Source organism: Phocoena phocoena, chromosome 12, assembly GCF_963924675.1.
Source record: "Phocoena phocoena chromosome 12, mPhoPho1.1, whole genome shotgun sequence".
Classification (NCBI taxonomy): Eukaryota; Metazoa; Chordata; class Mammalia; order Artiodactyla; family Phocoenidae; genus Phocoena; species Phocoena phocoena.
In genome coordinates this window covers 73,326,557-73,351,876 of record NC_089230.1, presented here as the reverse complement: position 1 = coordinate 73,351,876, position 25,320 = coordinate 73,326,557, and the positions used below count along the sequence as shown (strand labels likewise).

Here is a 25,320-nt window from a genome sequence, read left to right as displayed (position 1 = left end):
AGCATCAACTTGGAACCTGCAGCCAGAGCTTTATTTCCGCGCTTGGGTTCCTCCAGTCCCCCTTTTGCCTTGATGGCATCTGATTGTATGACGCCAGCAGAAGTCTAGACTATGGGCAGATACAGGAAAATACCTGGACCTATCAGGACAGTACGCATCCTGAAGGCAAAGAACCCATTTAACATAAATCAGACTGTGGGGATAAAATGTACGTGGATTATGGAATATTGTCCTAAAAGCAAGGAAGGAGGGCATTTTGGTTTGTAAAACGGTAACACTCCCAAGTCTACGCGGGAAGAAGTCCTCTTCCCCTTCTTCCTCCCGCCACCTCCCCCCGCCCCGCCCACCCCCCCACCCCCCTTTGACTGTTTTGGTTTAAGGTCGCCACATGCTTTTTCCATAACAAAAGAGCAGAGCTAGATGATTAGGGCAACTGAAAATCATGGATTTTGGTCTTTAGAACTGTCTGTCACATGCCCTGAATGAAGAAAAGATTGGAGAAAGCAGTTTCTAAACCGACCTCTAAATGAGCATTTAATTTGAAAGATATATTACCATTTTTAAATGGTTCTCAGAAGAAAGACAGCGCGTCTCCACTGGGGCTACTTCAGGTCTCGGCTGCTGTAAATCACGTCTTAAATTCACCAAGAAGAAACAGTCTCCAGTGAAACAGTCATTCTCTTGTGGATGAAGTGGCTTATTAGCAAAGGGGTTGGGGTGACAGCACCACTCGTCAACCAGAGCACCCCAGTTTTCGTGTGGCAGGGGGAGCACCCTGAGGAGCTTCCTAGTGGAGAGAGGAAAACAGTGTTTTACAGGACAAAATGGAACTGTGACATGCTCTTAATTAAATCAGCACAAAGGATGAAAGAAACTCATTAACCACATTACTTGCAGTGTTATTTTTTCCCCTGATGGCACCAGTAACATATACTCACTATAGACAATTTTGAAAACGCAGGGAGGTATAAAGCAAATAAAAACCATCCTTGGATAGACCTAGAGATTGTCATACTGAGTGAAGTAAGTCAGACTTACTTCACTTATTCCTAAGACAAATATCATATGATATCGCTTATATGTGGAATCTAAAAAAAAGGTCACAGGGCTTCCCTGGTGGCGCAGTGGTTGAGAGTCTACCTGCCGATGCAGGGGACACGGGTTCATGCCCCGGTCCGGGAAGATCCCACATGCCGTGGAGCGGCTGGGCCCGTGAGCCATGGCCGCTGAGCCTGCGCATCTGGAGCCTGTGCTCCGCAACGGGAAAGGCCACAGCAGTGAGAGGCCTGCGTACCGGAAAAAAAATTAAATAAATAAATAAATTTTTAAAAGGGCACAAATGAACTTATTTACAAAACAGAAGTAGATGTAGAAAACAAACTTATGGTTATCATAAGAGGGGGGGAGGGATAAATTGGGAGACTAGGATTGACATACACACACTACTACATATAAAACAGATAACTAATAAGGACCTACTGTATAGCACAGGGAACTCCACTCAATACTCTGTAATGGCCTACGTGGGAAAAGATTCTAAAAAAAGAGTGGATATATGTATATGTATAACTGATTCGCCTTGCTGTACACCTGAAACTAACACAACACTGTAAATCAACTATACTCCAATAAAATTGTTTCTAAAAATCCTTTCTTTACCACCCAAGGTCAGGTAGATATTTTTTTACATGACTGTATTTCTTTGCCAGCCTTTCAAGAGAGACAGCTGTACACAGGCACACAGTCTGGGATCAGAGGAAATACACAAACTGTATCTTGCTTTCATTGTTTTATTTATCTATGTCATGATACTTAATGACTCCATTCTACTCCATAGGTATGCCAAAACTTTTTAGGTCATTCCCTCACTGTTAGATATTTGGGTTTTGAGTATTTCATTATCAACAACGCTGTGATGAACAGTCCCAGAAAATTTGTATACAGATCTGATTATTTCCTTGGGAAAGAAATCTTGTAAGTGTGACATTACAAGCACAAATGATGCGCATTTTTTTAAATTAATTAATTTATTTATTTTTGGCTGCGTTGATTCTTCATTGGTTCTTTGTTGCTAGGCACGGGCTTTCTCTAGTTGCGGTGAGCAGGGGCTACTCTTCGTTGTGGTGCGCGGCTTCTCACCGCGGTGGCTTCTCTTGTTGCAGAGGATGGGCTCTAGGCGTGCGGGCTTCAGTAGCTGTGGCACGCGGGCTCAGTAGTTGTGGCGCATGGCCTTAGTTGCTCCACGGCATGTGGGATCCTCCCGGACCAGGGCTCGAACCCGTGTCCCCTGCATCGGCAGGCAGATTCTTAACCACTGCGCCACGAGGGAAGTCCCAATGTGCATCTTTTTTACACTCAATTCCTATATTGACAAACTGCTTTCCAGAAAGGCTGTACCAATCTATAATTCTTCCACTTCCTTTTTTCAGAATTGAATACTATCATTTTTCCATGTAATTGGTGAAAATGTTCTCAATACTGCTGTAACTGGCAATTCCTTAATTACTGGTGAGACTGAACTGGCTGTCATATCTATTCGCCACAGTGTTTCTTCTGTGAATTATGATCAACGGTCATTTTCCAGTGAGATGTTAGTATGTTCTTATTAAATTGTACAAGTATATTCTATATTAAGAATATCAGTCCTTTGTCTAAAATCTGGGACAAATATTTTTCCAGTGTTATTGCCTCTAATTTGACTAACGTGTCTTAAATTTCAAATCATCCAACCCTTTCTTCTGTGATTTCTCTCATTACTATTTTCTATAAACTTTCTATTTTGGTGTAATTTTACGTTTACAGAAAAGTTACAAAGGTGGTACAAATAGTTCTCATATATACTTCACCCAGCTTTCCCTAACGTTAACATCTTACATAACCAGGGAGGATTTGTCAAAACTACTTTCCACTAAAGTCCTCTTTTTCTGTTCCAGGATCCAATTCACAACACGCTGCATTTAGTCATCAGGTTTCCCTCATCTCCTCTGCTCTGTGGCAGTCTTTCGTTGTTTTTCAGGACCTTGAGGTTTTTGAAAAGCACTGGCCAGGTATTTTACAGAATATCCCTCACTTGAGTTTGTCTGGTATTTTCTCAAGATTAGACTGAGACTATGGGTTCGGGGGATGTCTACCACTGAGGCGACTTCTCATCACACCAAACCCAGAGAAGACACTGTATCAACATGACTTATTCCTGGGGATGTCAACCTTGATCACTCGGTTAAGGTGGCATCTGCAAGGTTCCTCCACTAGCAGAGCTCCTATTTCTGCCTTTGCACACTCTATTGTTCGGAAGTGAGTCATTAAATCCAGGCCACACTCAAGGGAAGAGAAATTAAGCTCCACTCTGTCATTATTATTTATGCTTAGAACGTCCTTACAATTAAGTAGCCCCTTATATTTGCTCCCAGCTTTTGTTTTAATGGTTTCATTTTTTTCCTGTAGAAATATAGACACCTGAGACTTTTCCATGGTTTACCTCTATTTTAATCTAAATTGGGAAGGTTTAATCTAAATTTACCTCTATTTTAATCTAAATTGGTCTCAGGGGAGAAGAAATGTGGGCAGGATGATGAGGATATTTCAAAATAATTTATCCCCCCGCAAAAAAAAACAACCAGAATACAAACATGCTTCTGGGCTTCCTAATGCCTTTGAATATCATGAAAGCTTAAAGCACCCTGAATACTTGCTCGCTTCTGCTCCAATCGACTGGACCATTTGCCTGCTAAGGATCAACTGTATTTGATCACAGACCTGTGTATACCACTTATGCATGTTTTTTTTAGTTACATAATTTACTCCAACACGTTAGTTTGTTACACGTTATTTTAGTTACATAATTTAATCAAACATGTAAACCAAGGAAATATGAGCTGCTATTCCTCTGAAAACTAAACATTTCAGAGTAGAGGACAGTCAGTTATTAAAAAACAAAATCACTGGTGGAATGTGGGAGATACAACTATTAAAAAAACTGAGGCGAGGGAAAAAGAATAAAAATCGAGAAGAGTTCTGCAATCAGACTGCTTCAGTGTCTAACTTCTCATTCCACGTTAAAGAAACCTAAACTGGAAACTCTGGATAATGAATTTAGGATGGCATAAGTGAAGAAAGCCAAGAGTCCACAGCAGCAGACTCATATTCAACAAAAAGATATTAGTTCCATACTAAAATACTAGTACGGTAATGTACATTTGCCATGTTATAAATGAAAAGATTTAAGATGCAAATGTATCATTTTTAAATGATTCCCTCCCATGAACCCTTTTTCTTTGATTTCCCCAATCAACTCTGAGTCTCATAAAAGGGCAATTACAACGTGGAAGAGGGGAGACATTTCATTTTCACTCCAGAGGACAGAAGTAGGAACAAGAAAGGCTGATTTTAGTTTACTAGAAGCAAGAATATTCCCTTTTAAATTAGGAAATGCTGTACCACTACCATCATTCAGATTGCTGAGTCTATTAAGAGATTAAGAATCGATTCTTTCAACATATACTTTCTAAAAGTCTACTGCTAGGAGGCAGGCGTTCTGCTGACACAAAATATTAGTACATATAGTCCCTTTGTCAAGGTATTCACGTTCTAGTGGGAAACATACATCTATGAACAAATACCAAAACCAGAATATAATAAATGCTCATAACAGAGCAGCAGTTCTAAATGCTTGGGAGTTGAGGGGGGAAAGGGAGAGGATGGCTCAGACCCCTTTGAAAATCCGATGAGAGCCCTTTCTTCAAACATACATTCCCACCTGCACACAAAATCTGCATATTACTTTAGGGGATTCATGGACTCGCAAAACCAATCCATGAATTCAGGGCAACATGTACAAAGTGCTAGGGAAGTAGAGTGCCGCTGGACTTCAGAGAAGAGGTAACATCTGAGCAGACCTTTGAAGGATGAACAGGAGTTCTCCAGGCACTGAAAGGAACTAAGGGCATCACAGGTGTAGGAAACAATATGAAGACAGGCACCATATATGTTTAACTTGCCACTGGAGTCCCAGTGTCAGGCACAGTGCCTGACTCATAGTGTAAGCTCTTAAATAAAGGAGTGTTGATAACTATAACATGTGAGGCCCCTGGTTGGGTCTACAGCATACTCGGATGAAAGGGTTAACAAATATTTTCCTTTGCTTGAGAATCCGACCTTTGTTTTAACCACCTAGACCTGTTACCCTGGAAGCCAGATAGATGGTAGGCATTGATTATATTGCTAGGCAATGCTGACTATGGTAACAAAGATCCTTGATTGGTCTATTGCATCTGGACTAGGAAGAAGTTTGAATGAGCTGTAAATATTAGATGAGGATGCCGTGCTTTAAACTTCCCTGAATGTAGAGCTTCGTGGGGAACCCTAGAAACTATGCCAAAGGATTATCACAGGAGCTATTGGCTGTTTCGGGCATGAGGCTTCTTCTCCGGGTAGCTCCTGCACCTGCCAGATATGAATCTTGCACTTTGTACCTGGAACCGTGTCACATGGGGAGACAAGAGTCCCCAGAGGGGTATGTGACCTGCCATTTGCTTGAACTGCTGCAGGTCCTCTGCTGAGGGGAACTCCTGCCACTGCCCCGAAGGCGAGAAACGTGGCCGGTGGTAGTGCTGTAAGTCCGCACATTTAGCTGAACTTAAGAAAACCGCAGGTGGGCAGCGCCCACACCTTATTCCATGCAATGCTTACTACAACTTTGTGAGATGAGAATTTCCATTCCCCTGTTACAGAGAAGCAAAGGGAGGCTCAGAAATGTTAAATAGTCTCTACAAGTTCACAGAGTCAGAGCTGATGAAGAAAGGCAGGATCACAGCCCAGGTCTTCCAGACTCCAAACTAACTCTCTCCCTTGGAATATATTCCCTCTCCTGGTAACACAGAACATCAGTAAAGGGGACAGGGAAGGTGGGATGGTACAGACTACATGGGGTGTGACACGTCAACCTAAGGGGCGGGAACTTGGTTCTACAGATAGTTGGGGAGCATCACAGAATTTAAGGTGCGGGAGTGATAGGTCGGATTTGAATTTTTACAAAGATTAGGAGGAAGACAAACAAAGGTGCCTGTTTAGAGTAAGAGCTGGGCCTAAACAGGCTCCTAGATCTTCTCCATCACTAAGATTCTCTGTCCCTTGACATTTTGCACGTAGTGCCAATAAACAGATGCTCAATACAGTGTCAAAGGCAGCAACGTCAAAACCTCATACATGATCAGAAATGAAACTGCACTGAGACTTAGAGAGATCTGGGAGCGTTGATGCACATTCGCGCACAATGTGATATTGCAGACTTAACTTGACCCTGTATCACGGTGAATAAAAGCTATACTATACCCCACAGCTATCTACATAAGACATCGAGCAAGAAAGAGGCTAATTCACAAGTCATTGCAAAGATAAAAGTGTTTTTACAGCCGAAAGAAATTTTCTGATGTTCTGAAACAACATAAAACCTTTAAGAACAAAAGATGTATTTTAATCACAGCTCTCCTGAAAGTGTATCTATCGAAAACCCTGAAACTTTGATATGATCTACTTCCCAAGAGAACTTTCAAAAGAAAATAGATACCACATTTTTTTCAAGGTAGTTTTTACGTAAAAACCTGCTGAAGCTCAGAGAAAGAGTGAAATGATTTCTCGAACATTCTCTCAGCTTAAGATTCTATGATGAACAGCAACACATGCTTTTAATTAATTAAAATGTTTTAGTTATTTTTAACGTATCTTAAGCATAAGCTTTGGGGGAAAAAACTTAAAATGCACAATTTTATTTAATTTATTTTTTTAAACTTGGTCAATGAGTATAAACAATTTTTAGTCTTTTAGTTCGTATTGCCAAATTGCCTTCAGAAAAAAAATGATCGATTTAAAGATCCACCACTAACGTCTAAGAATATCCATTTTACTACATTTTAAAATGCACAACTTTAATAAATGTTATTGATTGATGGTGTTTATTTAAAACTTAAACACAGACAAGAAAATGAAATGCCTTAACTTTAAAATCAACCATTAATCAGTGATATTAACAACGGTAATACAGAGATTTCACATTGGATTAGAACCAAGTGGGCAATAAGAATTTTAAGAAAAAGATCAAATATCTAAAGCTCAAAATATAGCCACTAGAATATAGATAAGCTGGCATTATTATGTATTCCAAAAGTTTGTACAATGTTACCAAAAATTCAGTGTGTGCCTATCCTCTCTTTTCACCTCTTTGTTCTCTTTCACAGAAAAGTGACTATTCATAGGAGTAGTTGTTTTCAGACTACGATAATTATTAGCTGGTCTGTCAAATGGACCAATCAACTAGTTGGATATTCCGACATCTTTTATGTTTCCGTTAAGTCCATTCTGCTTGTTACCTGCTAGAGTTTCAATGCCCTCATAGTTGCTGGGCTGACACCCAGCTCTGCTGGTGCAGGTGGAACCGGGAGGGCCTTTCCAGAGACCTTGGGAGACCTCTCAAACGACTGAAAATCAGGCTGATGTTTCAAAGTCTGTTTGGCCAACCGATATAATCCAAGTCTGACATGAATTTATTTCTAAAAGACATAACAACTTCCAAACACAACGACCATTTAGCTGTTTCTGAGACTGATCACAACGAACTAAATTTTATTATTATTGTTGCTTGATATTAGGGACTGTTAACAAGAGAATGATCAAAAATTGTATATGTTTGGACAATTTTTACAGAAAAACTCTGCTGAACTGGTAAGAATGCAAATTGGAGAATTTTATTGTAAAGAAACAAGGCATTATTTTCAAACCACCAAACAAATGGCTAGGAACGTGTGATTCTGAATGAAGAAAAAAGACTGCTGTAATTAGCAGATTTCAGGCACCCCGGGGCGAGTAAGTATTAAAAGCCATTAATGAGTCTTAATAGGTTAAACAGTCTTCTGCACCTATAATTTGCTTGACAAGAATCTTTTTCATTAAAAAAATAGTAACAAGCATTAGTCTTGCACTATCCAAATAATCATGCTTCACAGAACTCAAGGTGCAACTTTTTGAGGCTGACTACGCACAGAATTTTCATGCTGGCAGGACTCTTACAAGTCTATCTAATTGAACCTCCGAATTTTGCAGATGAGGAAACCGAGAATCAAAGTGACTTGTTCCCAGATAGAAAGGCTGGCCGGTAAGCAGATCTTAACTCGGCTCCATTGCTCCCAATACAAGAGCTCCTGCTAAGACAAACCACCATATTCCAAGATGCCTTCCTGAAAAGGATGCCGACAGTGAGTTGATTACAGCACATACAAGCCTCCTTTGAAATACCTTTGGTTTTCCTTTCTACTCAACAAGCACAGATGTCCTTACCACCTGCGTGGCACAGGTAACTGAGGGAGAAATGAGAAGACCACTGGGCTTGATGCAAACAGTCAGCATGACATCCTTCTGCAGACACAGGAGGAAGCATGTCTTTCCATCAAACAGAGAGCCACGGGGCCTGCTGCCTGAGAGTGAAATGGAAGCAAAGCCTTCCGTCGCCTACTAAGGATTTCTCCGCATTGCTCAAGAGGCCCCCAGGTGCCAGGCGCACATGTGTGATAGGCAAAGGCGTCCAGGGAAGCCTTGTGAAGTAAGCAAGACCTAAGTCACGTCCACTGTGGACCTTCTCGCAAAGAAAAAGGGAGAGAGGGGGTCATTTCCCTGGCACCCCTCAAAAATACGGAGTCCTGAATCAAAAAGGCCTGAAACACTGTACTAGATAATCTGCTAGCTTGCCAATAAGGCCAATTATGGAAAAGGGGGTGGAAGGAGGCTGTAGAGCCAACTAAAAAGAGCTTGTCGAGTCTTTACTATTATATATGTTACAGCCTTAAAGGTAAGAGCGTTTATCCTCTTCACAAGTTAGGAAACTAGGCCGTCTTAACATCTACATAAGAAGAAGCTGAGGTGACGTGGACAAAGTTCCCCAGCCTGTGACGGTAAAGCTGGAGTTCAAACCCAGGTCCCGTTCTCCCGCTCTGCCTCTCACCCCACGGCCTCCCAAAGGTCAGGATTCGGGAGAGCGCGTACAGCCTTCCAGTGTCAGCCTCTAAGCCCTCCGAGCTCTCAAGTCCACAGTCGTAAATAGGACTGACACCAAACAGAAGATGCAGTATCAGCCAATGATGAACGAGCGCATCCTTCAGTCCAAGCACACCAGGGAGGTCCGTTACTCTAGTAAACTCGCTCCTCTGTGACTTCCAGGTCTCTCGCTGTTGTAGAGGCACACATGTTTCAGAAACTGCGTCTGAGAGTTAAACCAAAGCCAGAAATAGACTGAGAGAAGGAAAACTGTCCTGGTTAAACTCCAGGGTAACCTGGGATGCTCTGGACCTTCCAGGCTCAAGCGGGCCTATCCCTGACAGTGTGGCCACCTCAGCCTTAGGGAACCTGAGTGAGGACGTTCTCCCTCCCCTGCAGATTCAGAGTCACCCCATGGCTTCCCCAAGATAATCACTCAGAGGGTGCCCTGCTCACAAGCCCCCCACTTACACCAGCATAACTTTCCACGACCTCATCTACCTGGGATGCTGCCAGGAATCAGAGAGCAAGCAAGAGAGGCTGATGGGGCTTCCCTGGTGGTGCAGTGGTTGAGAGTCCGCCTGCCGATGCAGGGGACACGGGTTCGTGCCCCGGTCCGGGAAGATCCCACATGCCGCGGAGAGGCTGGGCCCGTGAGCCATGGCCGCTGAGCCTGCGCGTCCGGAGCCTGCGCTAAGCACCCTAACGTTTACTCGAGTCAACCGGCAAGAATTTATAGAGAATGCACTCTTCCTCGGGCAGCGAGCCTGCTGCTGGGGGCGGTGATGATGAAGATGGTGGTAAGAGTAAGAATTACAGCAGGAGCTATCACATACTGAATGCTTACCAGTTACACTCATTCGCTCCTCCCCCAAACCCTATGGGGGTAGCTCTTATTGTTATCTATATTTTTGTAATAATTAAAAAAAAAAATGAAGGCACAGAGTGGTTAAGTAACTTCCCCAGGGTCACAGCTAGTAACTGGTGGACACAAACACAGACAGGCTGGCTTCCGGGTCTGTACTAACAGCCGCTACACAACACTGCACCCTAAATATGAGTGAGGAGTAATATGCGTAGGACTATCCCGCACCCGAAGCCTACAGTTTAAGCGGGAAGACAGGCGAATAAATCTCCGAGGAGCACATAAACCAGCTCAGGGTTCAGGAAAGGCTCCCAGCAGAGATCTGCTGAATCCCTCCATGGAGACCTGGAACACTGGAGGAGGAGGGGTCTCATGTAAGTCTCCAAGGAAACCCGTCCAACGAAGAGCTCGAAATTCTTCCTTTAAATATTGTCAACAGGGACCTCCCTGGTGGCGCAGTGGTTAATAATCCGCCTGCCAAGGCAGAGGACACGGGTTCAAGCCCTAGTCTGGGAAGATCCCACATATCATGGAGCAACTAAGCCCGTATGCCACAACTACTGAAGCCTGTGCGCACCTAGAGCCCGTGTTCCACAACAAGAGAAGCCACCGCAATGAGAAGCCCGCGCACTGCAACGAAGAGTAACCCTTGCTCGCCGCAACTAGAGAAAGCCTGCGAGCAGCAACAAAGACCCAACTCAGCCAAAAACAAATAAAGTAAAAAAAATATGGTTAACGATAATAAGGGTTTGCTCTGTCTTTCCAGCCTATGAGTGATTAGAAAATTCAGAGAGCAGGGTTTGTGCCCAGGAAACAAAGAGGCTGACAGGAGGAGAGGATGGAAAAATAATTGAAAGAGACAACATGGGAATACAAAGAATACAGCAAAGGGCCCTTCCCATCTCAATGGGGTAATCACAGCACACCTCGAAGGCAGGTTACAGCATTAACCTAAGCATCAAGAGAAGGTTGGTTTGTGCTTTATATGCTGTTTTAATAAGCAGGGAAACAGGAAATGGATTTTAGAAAGGCACTAATAGAAATAGTTCAAGTACAAAATTGTGCTGCAAAAGCTTCTGTTATTTAGAAAATTCACTTAATGTGGAAGAAGTTCATTCACCAGGATGATGGCTAAAACGTGTGACAGATGCCGTGTCTGTTTTCAGAGGAGAGGGGCCTATCTCTACAGGCTATTCCACCAAGATAAGCCTTCCTCCCTCAAAGCCAGCATCCTATTGTTCCCCTTTGTCAGCTGGAGAAAATCTAGCTGCTCCGTGATTGCTGGAGCATTTGGGGGCTGGTCTGGTTCAATGTGGCTCTCATTTGAAGGCCGCAGACTGCTCCCTTGGCAGTTCCTTCAAAGATTCTGATAGAAAAAGAGGAAAGCCATTGCCAGGCACAGGATGAACCAGAGTTGACTGTGTTCCTTACCTGTTCCTCATGATGATTTCACCGCAGGACTGGCAATAAAACGTGCAACATTCTTGGGCTTGGGAGCGTTGATTAAACACTGAGATCAGTTCTAGAGGAAATCGAGGAAACGGCAAATCTTAGCGGTTTGGGACAAATCCATTAACATACTTAAGTGTTTAAGAGCCGCAATAAATTACCACCAATAAGCACTGTTTATGATCTACCCAGAAGTACCCATTTAGTTAGTATTATCTGATGACTCAAGCAGAAGCAAATATTGGGCAGTGTTTTCAAAAACAGATTTTGCTACATGTTTCAGAGTTAGGTGTTGCCCTAAATGATCTGTGTCACATAGATAACTCGTTATTTCTCTCATTCTGCAAATACCAACAATAAGGATGAGAGAAAAGGAGCTATTTCCTCTGCTATGCTTAGGGACAGTTTTTCATCACTGTGACTGCACAGACTTCTTAAATTTAATTCGACTGAAACGAGGTTGATGTCCGCTCTGGCATCTCACCAGTACGTACAAACAAAATCAATCTCGAAATTGGTCTTTATTGGACAGGTCCCGGGGAATGAAACGGCTCCTAAGAAGAGTTCCATCTTCCAAGAGTGAAACTCAATTTCTGATTAAAGCTGTGGGAAAACATATATTTCCCATAGTATATGAAAGAGCAGTATAAGACAGTATGTTTCCTTAGTTTCCATTATTTCATTCATGAAGGAAACTTTCATTTCCAAAAAAGCCCAAAAAACAAAATCCAAACCTACAAAAATTTTTGTCTATTAAAAAAAAGTCTGAAGAAATGAGGTTATATCCATTAGAATCAAGCAATTTGAATTTGGCTTATGTTACTTTATATTCTAAGATTTAAAAAAATTGATGTGAGCAAGTTTAAGCCTTAGAGTTAAAAATTCTTCTGTTTAATTTCTAGGACTGCCCTGTAGCACTAAAGCGAAACAAACAGTATTCTTTAGCTCTGAGCAGATAATAAGTAGACCTGGGTAAGACATCCAAAATGTTCTTTTCAGAACCAATAAACAAATTTTCAGTGACACACTGCCCTCTGCTGCTCACCCAGCAATGATGCAGGCTCAGGTTCAAGTCAGAACCTTCTGATCCAGGGGCATCCTGGGAAGCGCTGCCACCTGGGGATGAATCCAATGCTGGTACTACATCAGATTTTACTGCAGCCAGTTCTGGGTCAAAGGTCACGTCTGACCTATGCATTCAAAACAGTGTAACAGTATGTCTACTGTAGTCCTTAAAAGAGCATCCTTATAGTTGAAAAGTCAGCTTTGTAAAAACCCTAAAACACAGATTGAATGCTATAAATGTTAAGACTCGCTTCCTACCACAGATTTTGATTCAAGTTTACATCAGTATGCACCTATTTGATATTTATTCATTCGGCAAATATTTATTCACCACCTATTATGCGGAAAGCACGAAAGCAATTAAATACTGAGGAATCTATTTTGCATACCCCTTCATGCACTGCAAAGCAGGGCTTCAAATGTTTCTCCTTTTCAGACTGTTGCGTAAAATATGTGTTAAAAATGTAAAGAAATTGGAGACCCATGAATGCCAACAACAGATGCAAACCAACACACAGCAATTTATTTTTTCCAACAGTTGAAACTAGACGGTAATGTTTGCTGATTTAAATTTTTTAAAATGGCTCAAGTTTTGCTATTTAACTGTTATAGAATATGGGTAGGCAACATACCAATTCTGTCTCTGGAAGGTCTCCGTACCTCCTCATTATAGGACCTAAAATCATGGTCCCAGAAAACTAGCAGAAGATCTGAAAACGCTCCACTGTGGCTTTCACGCCTGCCTTTCTCCAGTTTCCTGATGTGACCCAAGATTCCTGCTCTGGGTACTGTTCATCATCGCTAAAGACAGGTGATGACATCACAGGAGCCAGACTCCCAAGGCTTCTTCCCTGAAACAACACTTCCCCTGCCCATCATGTGGTACCCTCAGAGCGTCTATCTCCCATCTTGATGGCCCCATTCTTCTTTCCATGGTTATTCCAACAGTCATTCTTAGGTTTATCCTATGCCACTTCAGCCCCAGGACATTTCTTTCCTCAAACCAACCCTGATCAACTCAGACTAGTTATTCACTAATCCAGCACTTAAGCACAATCATTCTCCAACAAAAAAGGAACGGAGCTCCCTCTACTTCTCTTTCCTTTCAAAAGCCAGGATAGAGATGCGAGGGAACACCTGACAACTCCTAAACAGCTCTTCAGTACAATCCTGTTGACCGCCCTCGGGGCTGCATGGAGAAATGCAGATGAAAGGCTTCGCATCCATGAGGCAACAGGGAAATCAAGTGCATCTATAAGAACTACAATCCTTCTCTGAGAACGAGTATCACATCCAGCTGTCACAGCCTCCGTTTCCCCTTTTTACATCATTTTTAATCCTCCGAAGCATATCATTCACATGGCAAAGAGGCAATGAACCAGTGAGGTCATTCGATAAATTATTGCGAGAAACATTTCTACTGCCTTTCTGAATCAATGTGCCAACAACAAAATATTGGAAGTATCACAGGCATAGCAACAATCAAAGTCAATGACGCATCAAACTCAATTTCAGAATCTGTATGTATTGTTCCCTCTAGTTAGAAATGTCCCGGACTTCCCTGGTGGCACAGTGGTTAAGAATCCGCCTGCCAATTCAGGGGACACGGGTTCGAGCCCTGGTCTGGGAAGATCCCACATGCCACGGAGCAACTAACCCCGTGTGCCACAACTACTCAACCCGCGCGCCTAGAGCCCATGCTCCACAACAAGAGAAGCCACGACAATGAGAAGCCCATGTACCACAACGAAGAGTAGCCCTCGCTAGCCGCAACTAGAGAAAGCCCGCGCACAGCAATGAAGACCCAACGCAGCCAAAAATAAATAAGTTTAATTAATTAATTAATTAAATGTCCCTAATGGATGCGATCATTTCCATCATTCAGTTCTCTGGTCAAACACTGCTTTCTCAGAGTGGCCTTCCCTGACCCTCATCTGCCCCTAGTCACGCCCTAGCCCATTACTCTGCTTTACTTTGCCCACAGCACTTACCTCTGTATCCAAACAACTTGTGTGTTCATTACCTGTTCCCACTGATTAGAATCTTAAGCCCCATGAAGGCAGAGACCTTCCTAGCTTGCCCACTTCTGCACCCCAGCACCTAGATCAATGAGCTAATATTTGTTGAATGAATATTTCTACGTAATGCTTTAATATCAACCAGGTCTTGCACGATTGCCATCTGATTTCATCCTCCTATCAACTCTGTGAGCCAGGTTTTTTACAATTAAAGAAACAAAGCAGGGAGTATGAGGGAAATCTCTTTACCTTCTGTTCAATTTTGCTGTGAACCTAAAACTGCTCTAAAAAAAAAAGTGCAGGCTATTAGGAAAACAAAATAAAACACTTAAAAAAACCCCAAAGAAACAAAGCCTCAGAACGGTTAAGTAACATGTTCAATTGCGTGCAGCTAATAATGGGCAGAGCTGGCAAAAAACATACATCTTCTGGACCCCCAGCACATTCTATGCAGCTGATGAGCAGTGATTTTCACCTGGAAAAAGTTCAACCTTTCAAAGGAAAAAAAAAAAGAATCACCTTTGATTTATAACGAAAAAGCAAATGCAGAAACAGGACCGCCAGCACTACTCACTTGTGCAGAATTCCGCCCGCGCCTGCAGCCGCAGGTGCAGGCCGTCCCCGGCCACGTGCCGCAGCCCACGGCAGGAGGACGGGACAAGCCTGACCCCTGCTGGCAGCCAGAGCTCCGTGCAGCCGCCAGGGCTTTTCATCTGGAGCGAGGTCGGCGTTATGCAAACATCCATGGGCAGACCTCCTTCGTCTGGAACGCTGGGAATTAAAAATAACCCACAAGAAATTATTTCTCATTGATGAAAGCCACATTATGAAAGAAACAAAAACGGCCAAGGAGCTCTCTGTTCCTCTTCAATAAGGGCCCTGAATTTAGTCACTGCCGTGGAAAAACAGCAGTGAACTTATCGTAAAGGAAACTAATCTATACTAGGTTTAGATGAAGTCAGAGAGTACTTTTCGCTGTCACCGTTGACATGAAAGTTCAGAGACATATTTTTCATTCTTGCTTCTTTTTTTATGGTAACGATGCATTTTTAAGCATGTACTCTTCCCCACTGCCAATGATCCTGAGTGCCGACTCTCTCCTCTACCCCAGTGCTTCCTCCATCTACTCCAGCCCGGACCTACCCCTGGGCTGCTCCAGGATCTGCCGCACAGCTTGCCACTTCGCTTCCCCACCCCGACTCTTCCCTCCCACCGGTCTCCCTGACTTCAGCTTCTGCAAACCAGCACAATGGAATGCTAGTCTGTCATGCACCACGCACTTGCTCATCAAAGTTGGGGTTTTTTTTGCGGTACGCGGGCCTCTCACTTCTGTGGTCTCTCCCGCTGCGGAGCACAGGCTCCGGACCCGCAGGCTCAGCGGCCATGGCTCACGGGCCCAGCCGCTCCGCAGCATGTGGGATCTATCCGGACCGGGGCACGAACCCGCGTCCCCTGCATCGGCAGGCGGACTCTCAACCACTGCGCCGCCAGGGAAGCCCCATCAAAGTATTTTTGGCCAGAGAATTCAACAAGGCAGCATAAGACGGTGGCTTATTCACCTTTGCGTCCCTTGATCCTAGCATGATTTCGACCTTCATTCACTCACTCAACACACCTTTTTTGAGTTCTACCATGTGCCAAGTACTGGGAATACAATGATTAACAAGATATTTCCTCTGCACCCCACACCCCCAAGCAGGGGACAGGCTAGTAAACAGGAATGATCAAGGGAGCATTAAAACTACGTTGCACTTATTCATAATACAGGGGACTAAGGAAGCACGTGGAGGGGGGCAGCGACTCTCCTAGGCCAAGCACTAAGTAAATGTTATGTGAATAATGAATGGATGAGTTAGTGACATATTCTTGCTCCTGAGACCAGCATTTCAATGTTTTACTTTACTTACAGTAATACATGAGAGTAAAGCATTGGTATTTGATATACAGGATTTTGATAAGGAAGCCAGGATTACATAAAACAAAAGGTACAGGAGAAAAACTTTGTCGATTTTAAGAATAAACAAATAATGAAGAAAACAATCTAGTGATGTATGAATACCAGGCATAAAAGGACTTACTAACCCAGTCCACGACAAACACAAATCACTTGGTGCAGGCAACAGAGTAAAACACAGTTGCTGTCCACCAGGCACCATAAGTACAGAAGGGTATGAAGACATATAGAGATGAAACTCCTATGAAGCTGAAATATGCTCAGCAAAGCACCAGAGGAGCAAAGCACCTGGATCCCCCTCTTAAATGCTGACAGCAAGAGCAGGCCGTCCACTCAGTGTCACTGAAGTGCAGAAGGTGGGCCATCCACTTGCATGTCATCCAAGTAGAGAGGTCATACCGTGTGTTCAGGTGTGAATCTTGGTCAGGCCTCCTATTTTTGCCTTAGAAAATTTTAAAACTACTTTCTGGCTAGTTCCTATTAGAAGTGTGTAGATCTGCCCTTAATTGGCAATACAGAATATCAAGAACCTGAGTCTTGGGACTTCCCTGGCGGTCCAGTGGTTAGGACTCCACGCTTTCACTGCTGAGGGCGTGGGTTCGATCCCTGGTCAGGGAACTAAGTGTGCAACGTGGTCAAAATTTTTTTTTTATTTAAATTTTTTTGACGTGGACCACTTTTAAAGTCTTTATTGAATTTGTTATAATATTGCTTCTGTTTTACGTTTTGGCTTTTTGGCAGCAAGGCATGTAGGATCTTAGCTCCCCAATGACCAGGGAAGTCCTCCAAAATTAAAAATTAAATTAAATTTTAAAAAAGAAATTATTAAAAAAACAAAACAAACCTGAGTCTTTTCCAGGGAAGACAGACTCAAACTCTTGAGTCAAAAGTCTAGTCTTCAGAAATGATGTTTAAGAAATAATAATCCTCTAAAGTAGATGTCAGAAAACTTTTTATATAAAAGGTCAGATGGGAAACATTTCAGGTTTTATAGACCATATATGGTCTCTGAGGCATAGTCTACTTTTTTTTCTTCCTAATGACCCTTTGAAAAATATAAAATCCATTCTTAGCTCATAGACTGTAACAAAACAGGCCGTAGCTTAGATCTGGCCCCTAGGCTGTAGTTTGCCAACCACTGCTCTAAAGATACACAATTTGTTCAGTTTGGTACTTCAGTGATTTTCAAACTAGACTGTGCACTTGGCACTTGGAAGCGTCTCAAGGGAAACCACTGGGTTCTTAAGTCCCCTGCCTGCCCACCTCTGCCATACCACCCTTTCCTCTCTTCCTCTTCCTGAAAAATGCAGCCAATTACATACGGCAAAGCAAGACAGGTATCTTCGAAAGGGTAGAAGAACCACTGAAGCCTGGGGTAGATATGAGAAACCCAGCAGGGTGAGGAGGGCCACCCAGCAAGGACGTCAGGTTCCAAGAGGAGAAAGGAGGAAATGTGAGCAGCAGAGGGGGTCGGCTCAGCATGGAGTTTCAGAGCCTTAGTCTGCTCAGGTGCCTATAACAAAACACCACACAATGGGTGGCTTAAACAACGGACGTTTATTTCTCCTAGTTCTGGAGGCTGGGAAGTCCAAGATCAAGATGCTAGCAGTTCTTGGGGAAGACCCCCTTCCTGGCTTGCAGATGGCTGCCTTCTCACTGTATCCTCACATGGCAGAGAGAGGAAGTCTCTTCCCATTAGGACACTAATCCCATCATAGTGGCTCCACACTCATGACCTCATTGAAACTTAATTATCTCCCAAAGCCCCATCTCCTAATACCACCACGGGGTAGAACTTTAACATATGAATTTTTTTTTTTTTAGCGGTACGCGGGCCTCTCACTGCTGTGGCCTCTCCCGTTGCGGAGCACAGGCTCCAGACGACACGCAGGCTCAGCGGCCATGGCTCACGGGCCCAGCCGCTCCGCGGCATGTGGGATCTTCCCGGACCGGGGCACGAACCCGTGTGCCCTGCATCGGCAGGCGGACTCTCAACCACTGTGCCACCAAGGAAGCCCTAACATATGAATTTTGAGGGAAAAGAAACATTCAGTCCATAGGAGAGCCCAAGCACGTGGGGAGAGTGTCGACAGTGAGTGGAGGGAAGGGAAGTGGCAAAGGATGCCAGAGGAAGATTAATTGCATAGAGTGGAGCTGACCAAGTAAATAAACACATGTCATGAGGATAATGGAATCCAGGATTCTCACTGTGGGGGAACAGCTACAAAGAGGGAAAGGGAGAAAACCAGAACGTATCCTATGGTGGTAGACTAGAATCTAAAATACCTGGGTGAAGTCATGGTTTCCAATGCATATAAATAGATACAGTAATATATAGAGATACATATGTATGTATTATGATATATTTACAAACACACACATATACATAAACACAATACGTATGTCATACACACACACTCTAGTTCTGTCTACTAGTGGATCTGGGAGAAGTGACACGCCAATAGTAATGAGTACACTCTGTGCCCAGATCTTGGTTTCTAAAGGTCAGTTTCCACTTAAAAACAAAATGAACAAAAATGAAACAAAACACGGTTCCTTGGAAAAATAACTACATCCAGGGCTGGGACAGGAAGAGAATGAGAGGAGCCTGAGCCTGGCATATCTTGCTGTGCAACTAAGTGAAGAAGAAATCAAAGAATGTCAAAACAAACAAACAAAAAAACACAGAAATCATGTTGAAGGGACTCCCCCTGGCCACATCTGCTTATAATTTGAGAAAAAAAGTAACCCACTGAATGAAACAGAGCTATGGGTCTATACTGATAATGAATAATTGAATGACTATACTTCAATTTAAAATAATAATAAATAAATGAATAAAAGGAAAGTATGATGAGGAACAGGGCATTTACACAGTCTCAATTAATACTTATTGATAATGAAAAGAATTATTAATACAACTAATACTTACTGATAATGAAAAAAAAGGGCAATTTATGGTGGAGAAGCCTGGCAGATACCACCCCATTTAAGTTCTCAAAGTTAACGTGAACTTGAATGGAACAAATCAAAACCATGTGCCACCTGAGAGGATGCGATGAGAACACAGCATCTGTTTTGTGATATTCCTGCCAAAGATGTATAACCTGAACGTAATCTTGAGGAAACATAAGACAAAACCAATGGAGGAACATTCTACAAAATAACTGGGCTGTAATCTTCGAAAGTGTCAGTCAAGGAAACTGAGGACCTCTTCCAGATTGACAAACGAAGGACACATGAGGATGCAATGCATGATTCTGAGCTGGATTCCTTTGTATTACAGATATTAAGTAGACAACTGGAAACACTTGAATAAGGTCTGAGTATAAGATGGCAGTAACATATTTCCCAATTTTGAGTGCTGCATGCTGGTTTTGTAGGAGAACGTCTTTATTTGTAGGAAATCCACAGTAACGTATTCAGGAGTGACAGCAACTTACTCTCAAGTTTGAGATTATTCCAAAACAAAGTCTTTGAGACCCTAATTGCCCACACTTTTTATATGTGAGGCTTTTGTCACTATTCTCTTGTATTCTTTCAGGTGGCACACCCTGCTCGGAACTATCTAATAACCTCACATCTCAACTCTGAGTCCGAGCTAAGGTCCTTTCAATGGTCTCTAAGACCCAGTAATACACTAGAGGCAATTGTTAACATTCCAGGCATTTTGCAAGCCAGTTGACCTCACTTTGGTAGTTTGATATCATCTATGGTGAAAGTATTCCCACCACAGGAATCAGTAAGTGCTGCAAATCAGGAAGAATGTTTTTGTCTGTCTGGTTTTCCTGGAGAGCAGGTCATTGAACATTTTCCAGCACACCACTGCAAGACCCTTTACTATGTGCTTCACCAGCCCACCTACGTCTCTCTGAACTAGGCACCACCTCATACTTTCTGTTCTCTCACAGGGCAACAGTCTTCCACTGGGAATAATACAGTCCCAGACCTCACCCCTTTCAGTTTATTGCTCCACTGTTGCTTTCTCATTCAGAATAAGGGGTTGGAATTTTTTTCCCTACCCCCTTTTCTGTTTTATTTTCTGCTAGGTACATATCTCTATTCACTATAACATATATAAATATTTGTGTATTTTCTGCCTCCCTCTTGCCACCACTAAACTGTAAACTCAATGAAAGCAAGTATTTTTGTCTTTGCTTTGTTGGTGGTGTTCACAGCCATATAACCAGCACCTAGAATCTGAGTTTTGGGCCCTAGAATAGGAACTCAGTAAACGTCTGTGAATTTAATAAGTGAATGGCCAAGGTTTATCCCAGGAATGCTAAGATGGCTTAATATAAATAGACTGTTTCTAATGCAATTCACAGAAGTAAAGACTAAAGGAAAAAATATGACCATATATTTCTACAATACATGTAGAAATCATTAAGGAAAACACAGTATCTATTCATGATGAAAACCCTTAGTAAACTAGGAATAAAAAGGAACTATGGGGCTTCCCTGGTGGCACAGTGGTTAGGAGTCTGCCTGCCAATGCAGGGGACGTGGGTTCAAGCCCTGGTCCGGGAGGATCCCACATGCCGTGGAGCAACTGGGCCCGTGCGCCACAACTACTGAGCCTGCACTCTAGAGCCCGCGAGCCACAACTGCTGAGCCCGCATGCCACAACTGCTGAAGCCCGTGCACCTAGAGCCCGAGCTCCGCAACAAGAGAAGCCAGCGCAGTGAGAAGCCCACATACCACAGGGAAGAGTAGCCCCCACTCGCCACAACCAGAGAAATCTGCGCACAGCAACGAAAACCCAACGCAGCCAAAAATAAATAAATAAATTTATTAAAACAAAAAGAAAGGAACTATGCAGTCTGCCAAACAGATTCGCCAAAAGTCAACATCATCACACCCAATGATGAAATGCTAGAAGCAGTTCTTTTAAGATTAGGGAAAGAGAGCTTCCCTGGTGGCGCAGTGGTTGAGAGTCCACCTGCCAGCCAGTGCAGGGGACACGGGTTCGTGACCCGGTCCAGGAGGATCCTACGTGCCGCAGAGCGGCTGGTCCCGTGAGCCATGGCCGCTGAGCCTGCGCGTCTGGAGCCTGTGCTCCGCAGCGGGAGAGCCCGCGGCGGTGAGAGGCCCACCTACCAAAAAAAAAAAAAAAAAAAAAGATTTGGGAAAGAATAAAAATCATATTATTTACATTAACTGCAAATAGACTAAAAATTCTAATTAAAAAGAAGAGATTCTCAGAATGGATTTTAAAAAACTCCGCCCAGTACATGCTTTTAAAATTTTACATATAAAGACACAAGTTGAGAGTGAAAGGGTCGAAAAAGGCATACCATGCAAACAGTATAGTCAGCTGATTTCTGACAAAGACACAGAGTTATATCAGTGGAAGAAATGACAGCCTTTTAACTAATGGTGATGGAACAACTGGGCATCCTTATAGAAAAGCAATGAACTTTGACCCCTACCACATGCCAAATACAAAAACTAATTTGACATAATCACAGATCTAAATGTAAAAGCTAAAACTATGTAACTCCTAGAAAATAAACATAGGAAAAAAGTCTCACAAGCTGAAGGTAGACAAAGATTTCTTAAGGACACAAAAAACACTAATCATTAAGGAAAAAAATGCAATAAACTGGATTTCATAATAATTAAGATTTTCTGTTCATCAAAAGACACAATTAAGAAAATGAAAAGTTACAGATTGGGAGAAAATATTCACATACTCACAGGCATAAATGAAAAAGGTCTTGTTTCCAGACTACATAAAAAACTATTTAAATTCAACAATAAGACAAACAACTTGATATTAGAAGACACTTGACAAAGGAACATATATGCAAAAAGCAAATGAAAAGGTACTCAACATTATTAATCAGGGAAATACAAATTAAAATGACAATGAGATACTACTGTATACCACCAGAATAGCTAAATCGAAGACTGACAACACTAAATGCAGATGAGAATGTGAAGCCATTAGAATTCAGTTTTCCCTGGTTAGAGTGTAAACGGGTACAATCACTTTGGAGAACTGTTCAATGGTTTCTCATAAAGTAAAGCCCCCGTCTACCCTATGACCCAGCAAAAATACTTACACAAAAATGTATGGCAGCTTTGGGAATTCCCTGGCAGTCCAGTGGTTAGGACTCCATGCTCACACTGCCGAGGGCCCCGGGCTCAATCCCCGGTGGGGGAACTAAGATCCAGCGAGCCGCACAGTGTGGCCAAAAAAAAAAAAAATGTATGGTAGCTTTATTCATAACAAGCAAGCTCTAGAAACACACAAAATATCCAGCAATAGATGAATGGATAAATGAATTGTCGTATATTCATACACTGGAAAACTACTCAGCAGGAAAAAAAGAATGGCCTATTGACATATGCTATGACATAGATGAAACGTGAATCTCGCAAACACTGTTGAAGGAAAGCAGCCGGAAACAAACAAGTACATATTGTATGACTCCATTTACACATAGTTCAAGAACTGGCAAGCTAATCGTTGTTGAATGAAATCAGAACAGTGGTTGCTTTTAGGGTTGGGGAAATTGACTGGTGATAAAGTTCAACAGCCAAAGACCACCAGGGACAAAACAGGAGTCCAGGAAAGTTAGGTTTCTTAACCTGCTGAAAGAAGGGAGAGTTATCCAGGGGAACCATGAAGGGCCCCCTTGATGAGAGAAAGGAGGGAGGTTGTCTTGTTTCGTTTTGTGTAAGGTGTAGGCTCCAAATAACCTCACAAGGTGAATTTGAGTTGGACGTGCAGCACTTATTGGAACTCATGATTTGAGAAAGGGCAGGGGAGGACGCAGGGGAGAAAGAGAAATAAAAGTAATAAACATCGTCCCCATTTTACAATTGAAAACATTCAAATTAAAGGATTCTACTCTGGTGAAGAAGCTAGGACTGAATCCAGTTCTCAGGCCAAATCCAAAACTGCCACACCAGACATCCGGCTGGTTTCAGGAAAAGAGAAGGCTAAGCATTAGTCTATCTCAGAGTGGTACTGGGTAATAAAACGTTCAGGATTTTAACGTCTAATTTACACTGTTTGAAACAGTGGTCACAAGGGAACAGTCGAGGTCCCATATACTACCAAACCAAAAAAAGAGAACACTTTTCCTAACAGTTTCTTGTTTGTGTAACGAATAGCAAGTTAAATGCTTGCAAACTTCTCACTGGAACTCCGAATATGAATAAAAGAATGAGCTCCAATAAGAAGTCTGCAACCTTGGTTAGTCGTTCACTGAACACACGTTTACTGAACCAGTGTGTCAGTTCCTTTGCATAGAGAACATTTTGGGGAGGAAAAAATAACACCGGAGTTTATTTACAAAACAGGAAGCTCTCACATTGGAACAGATTTCTTACAACGAGGATCCCAAAGAGGCAATCAAAACATTTTTTCCACTGTTTTGTTGGAAACTCAGGGAACTGTCAACGGTGTGCTACATTAGGTATCCTCAAACTTTATTGTGCATCTGAATCCCGGGAAACGTGTTAATCTAAGTTCTGATTCAGTAGTGCTGATGTGGAGCTAAGACAACGCATTTCTAAAAAGTTCCCAGGTGATGCTGAGATTGCCAGCCGAGGGGAGACTGGGGGCGCGCGCGGGGGCGAGCACCTCCACTTTTAGTAACCCAGAAGCTCTAAGCAACTGGAAAAAAGAAATTCAAAAACCCGTCCTTCCGAGGGAGGCGGAGCCTGCCCGGGCAGCCGAAAAGCGAGCTAGGCTGCGCCTGGAAGCCCGCACTCCACCGCCCGCCTTACCCCAGGATCAGCAGCGCGCTCTGCAGCCGTCTCCGCACTTCCAGGAACACGCGCGCGTCCGCCGCAGCCGCCGCCATGGCGGGCACCCAGCCAGAGGCTCCAGCGACCCCGGACACCAGGGCCGGAAAGGGGCTGCACGTGCGACCCGAGCCACAGCAGGACCGGCAGCGGCGGCGGTGTGGGCGGTGTGGGCGGCGCGGGCGGCGCGGGCCTCCAGGACCCGGAGGTCGGCTGCCCGCCAGCCCACAGCGCCACCTGCCGGGAGAAGAGCGCGCCGCCGCGAGGACTCCATCTGAGGGGCGTGGCAGTTTCAAATTCCGGCTTTGGGTCTGAGCGCGGAGAAAGATGGGCGGAGGGGGGAGCCGAAGTGTCCTCCCACGGTGCCACCTGATGAATCCGGCTCCCTGGAAATGACCTTCAAAGTCAGACCCCCAGTGCAGTGCTTTGGGTAGTGTGGGTAGGGAGGAGACTGGACGAGAGGGAGATGATGGAGAGGGGTCGGTATAGCTGGGCACTGTCCCCAGGAAGCCAGAGAGCCGAACTCCCCACCCCAAACACACTGTATCTTGGATTTGTTTTTGTTTTTGTTTTAATGAACTACGGTTGGTTTTTTGTTTTTTAATGAACGCTAGTCGGCCGTTTGGTAGCTCTGTCTGAGGCAACAAATGTCCAGGACTGACGTGGCGTTGCTTCTCAATTTAGACCCAGTCGCTCCAGGATGGAAACGGTTGCAAAAATTAGAGAAGTTTTCTGTTATCTATGCAGAAGAGAGTGTGGTTAAATCCAGTATCATGAAGCGCAGGATCAAGCATTCCCATAACTTTTGAAAAGAGGAAGATGAGAATGACTCCATATGTACATTTCCGCTCTTCACTTTTGCAAAAGTAAAAACTGACTCAGGGAAGTTGTACTATCATGCTACTAGAAGATGTTTTTGGAAAGTTTGACCCAGTAAAGAAAAGGATCTAACACAATGTAAGTACTTATCATGGGAATATATTAAAATATAAGGCCATGGTGGTATTATAATGAAAATTCTTTTCAAACAAGAGGCTTTTAAAAAATAGAAACAATGATTGCTTGTATGTAGAAAATCGTATGTTTATTGATTTTCTACTTTATCATTTCAACGTCACAATTATCACACACCAAACGTATTAATTTGAAGATTTTCCAAATAAATAATAAAGCCATGTCCCTAGAGA

General features: G+C 43.2%; 1 protein-coding gene across 1 annotated transcript in view; it reads right to left on the bottom strand.

The window, feature by feature from the left end:
• Positions 1-24,192, bottom strand: part of UBE3D (ubiquitin protein ligase E3D) — a 103,081-nt gene extending 78,889 nt beyond the window's left edge. The window contains exons 1-4 of the mRNA XM_065888656.1: positions 24,116-24,192; positions 14,993-15,189; positions 11,318-11,408; positions 556-787 (exon numbers count right to left, since the gene is read on the bottom strand). Coding sequence (XP_065744728.1) covers positions 556-787; positions 11,318-11,408; positions 14,993-15,189; positions 24,116-24,192 — 597 coding nt within the window. The remainder of the gene's footprint in view (positions 1-555; positions 788-11,317; positions 11,409-14,992; positions 15,190-24,115) is intronic.
• Positions 24,193-25,320: the final 1,128 nt, after the last annotated feature.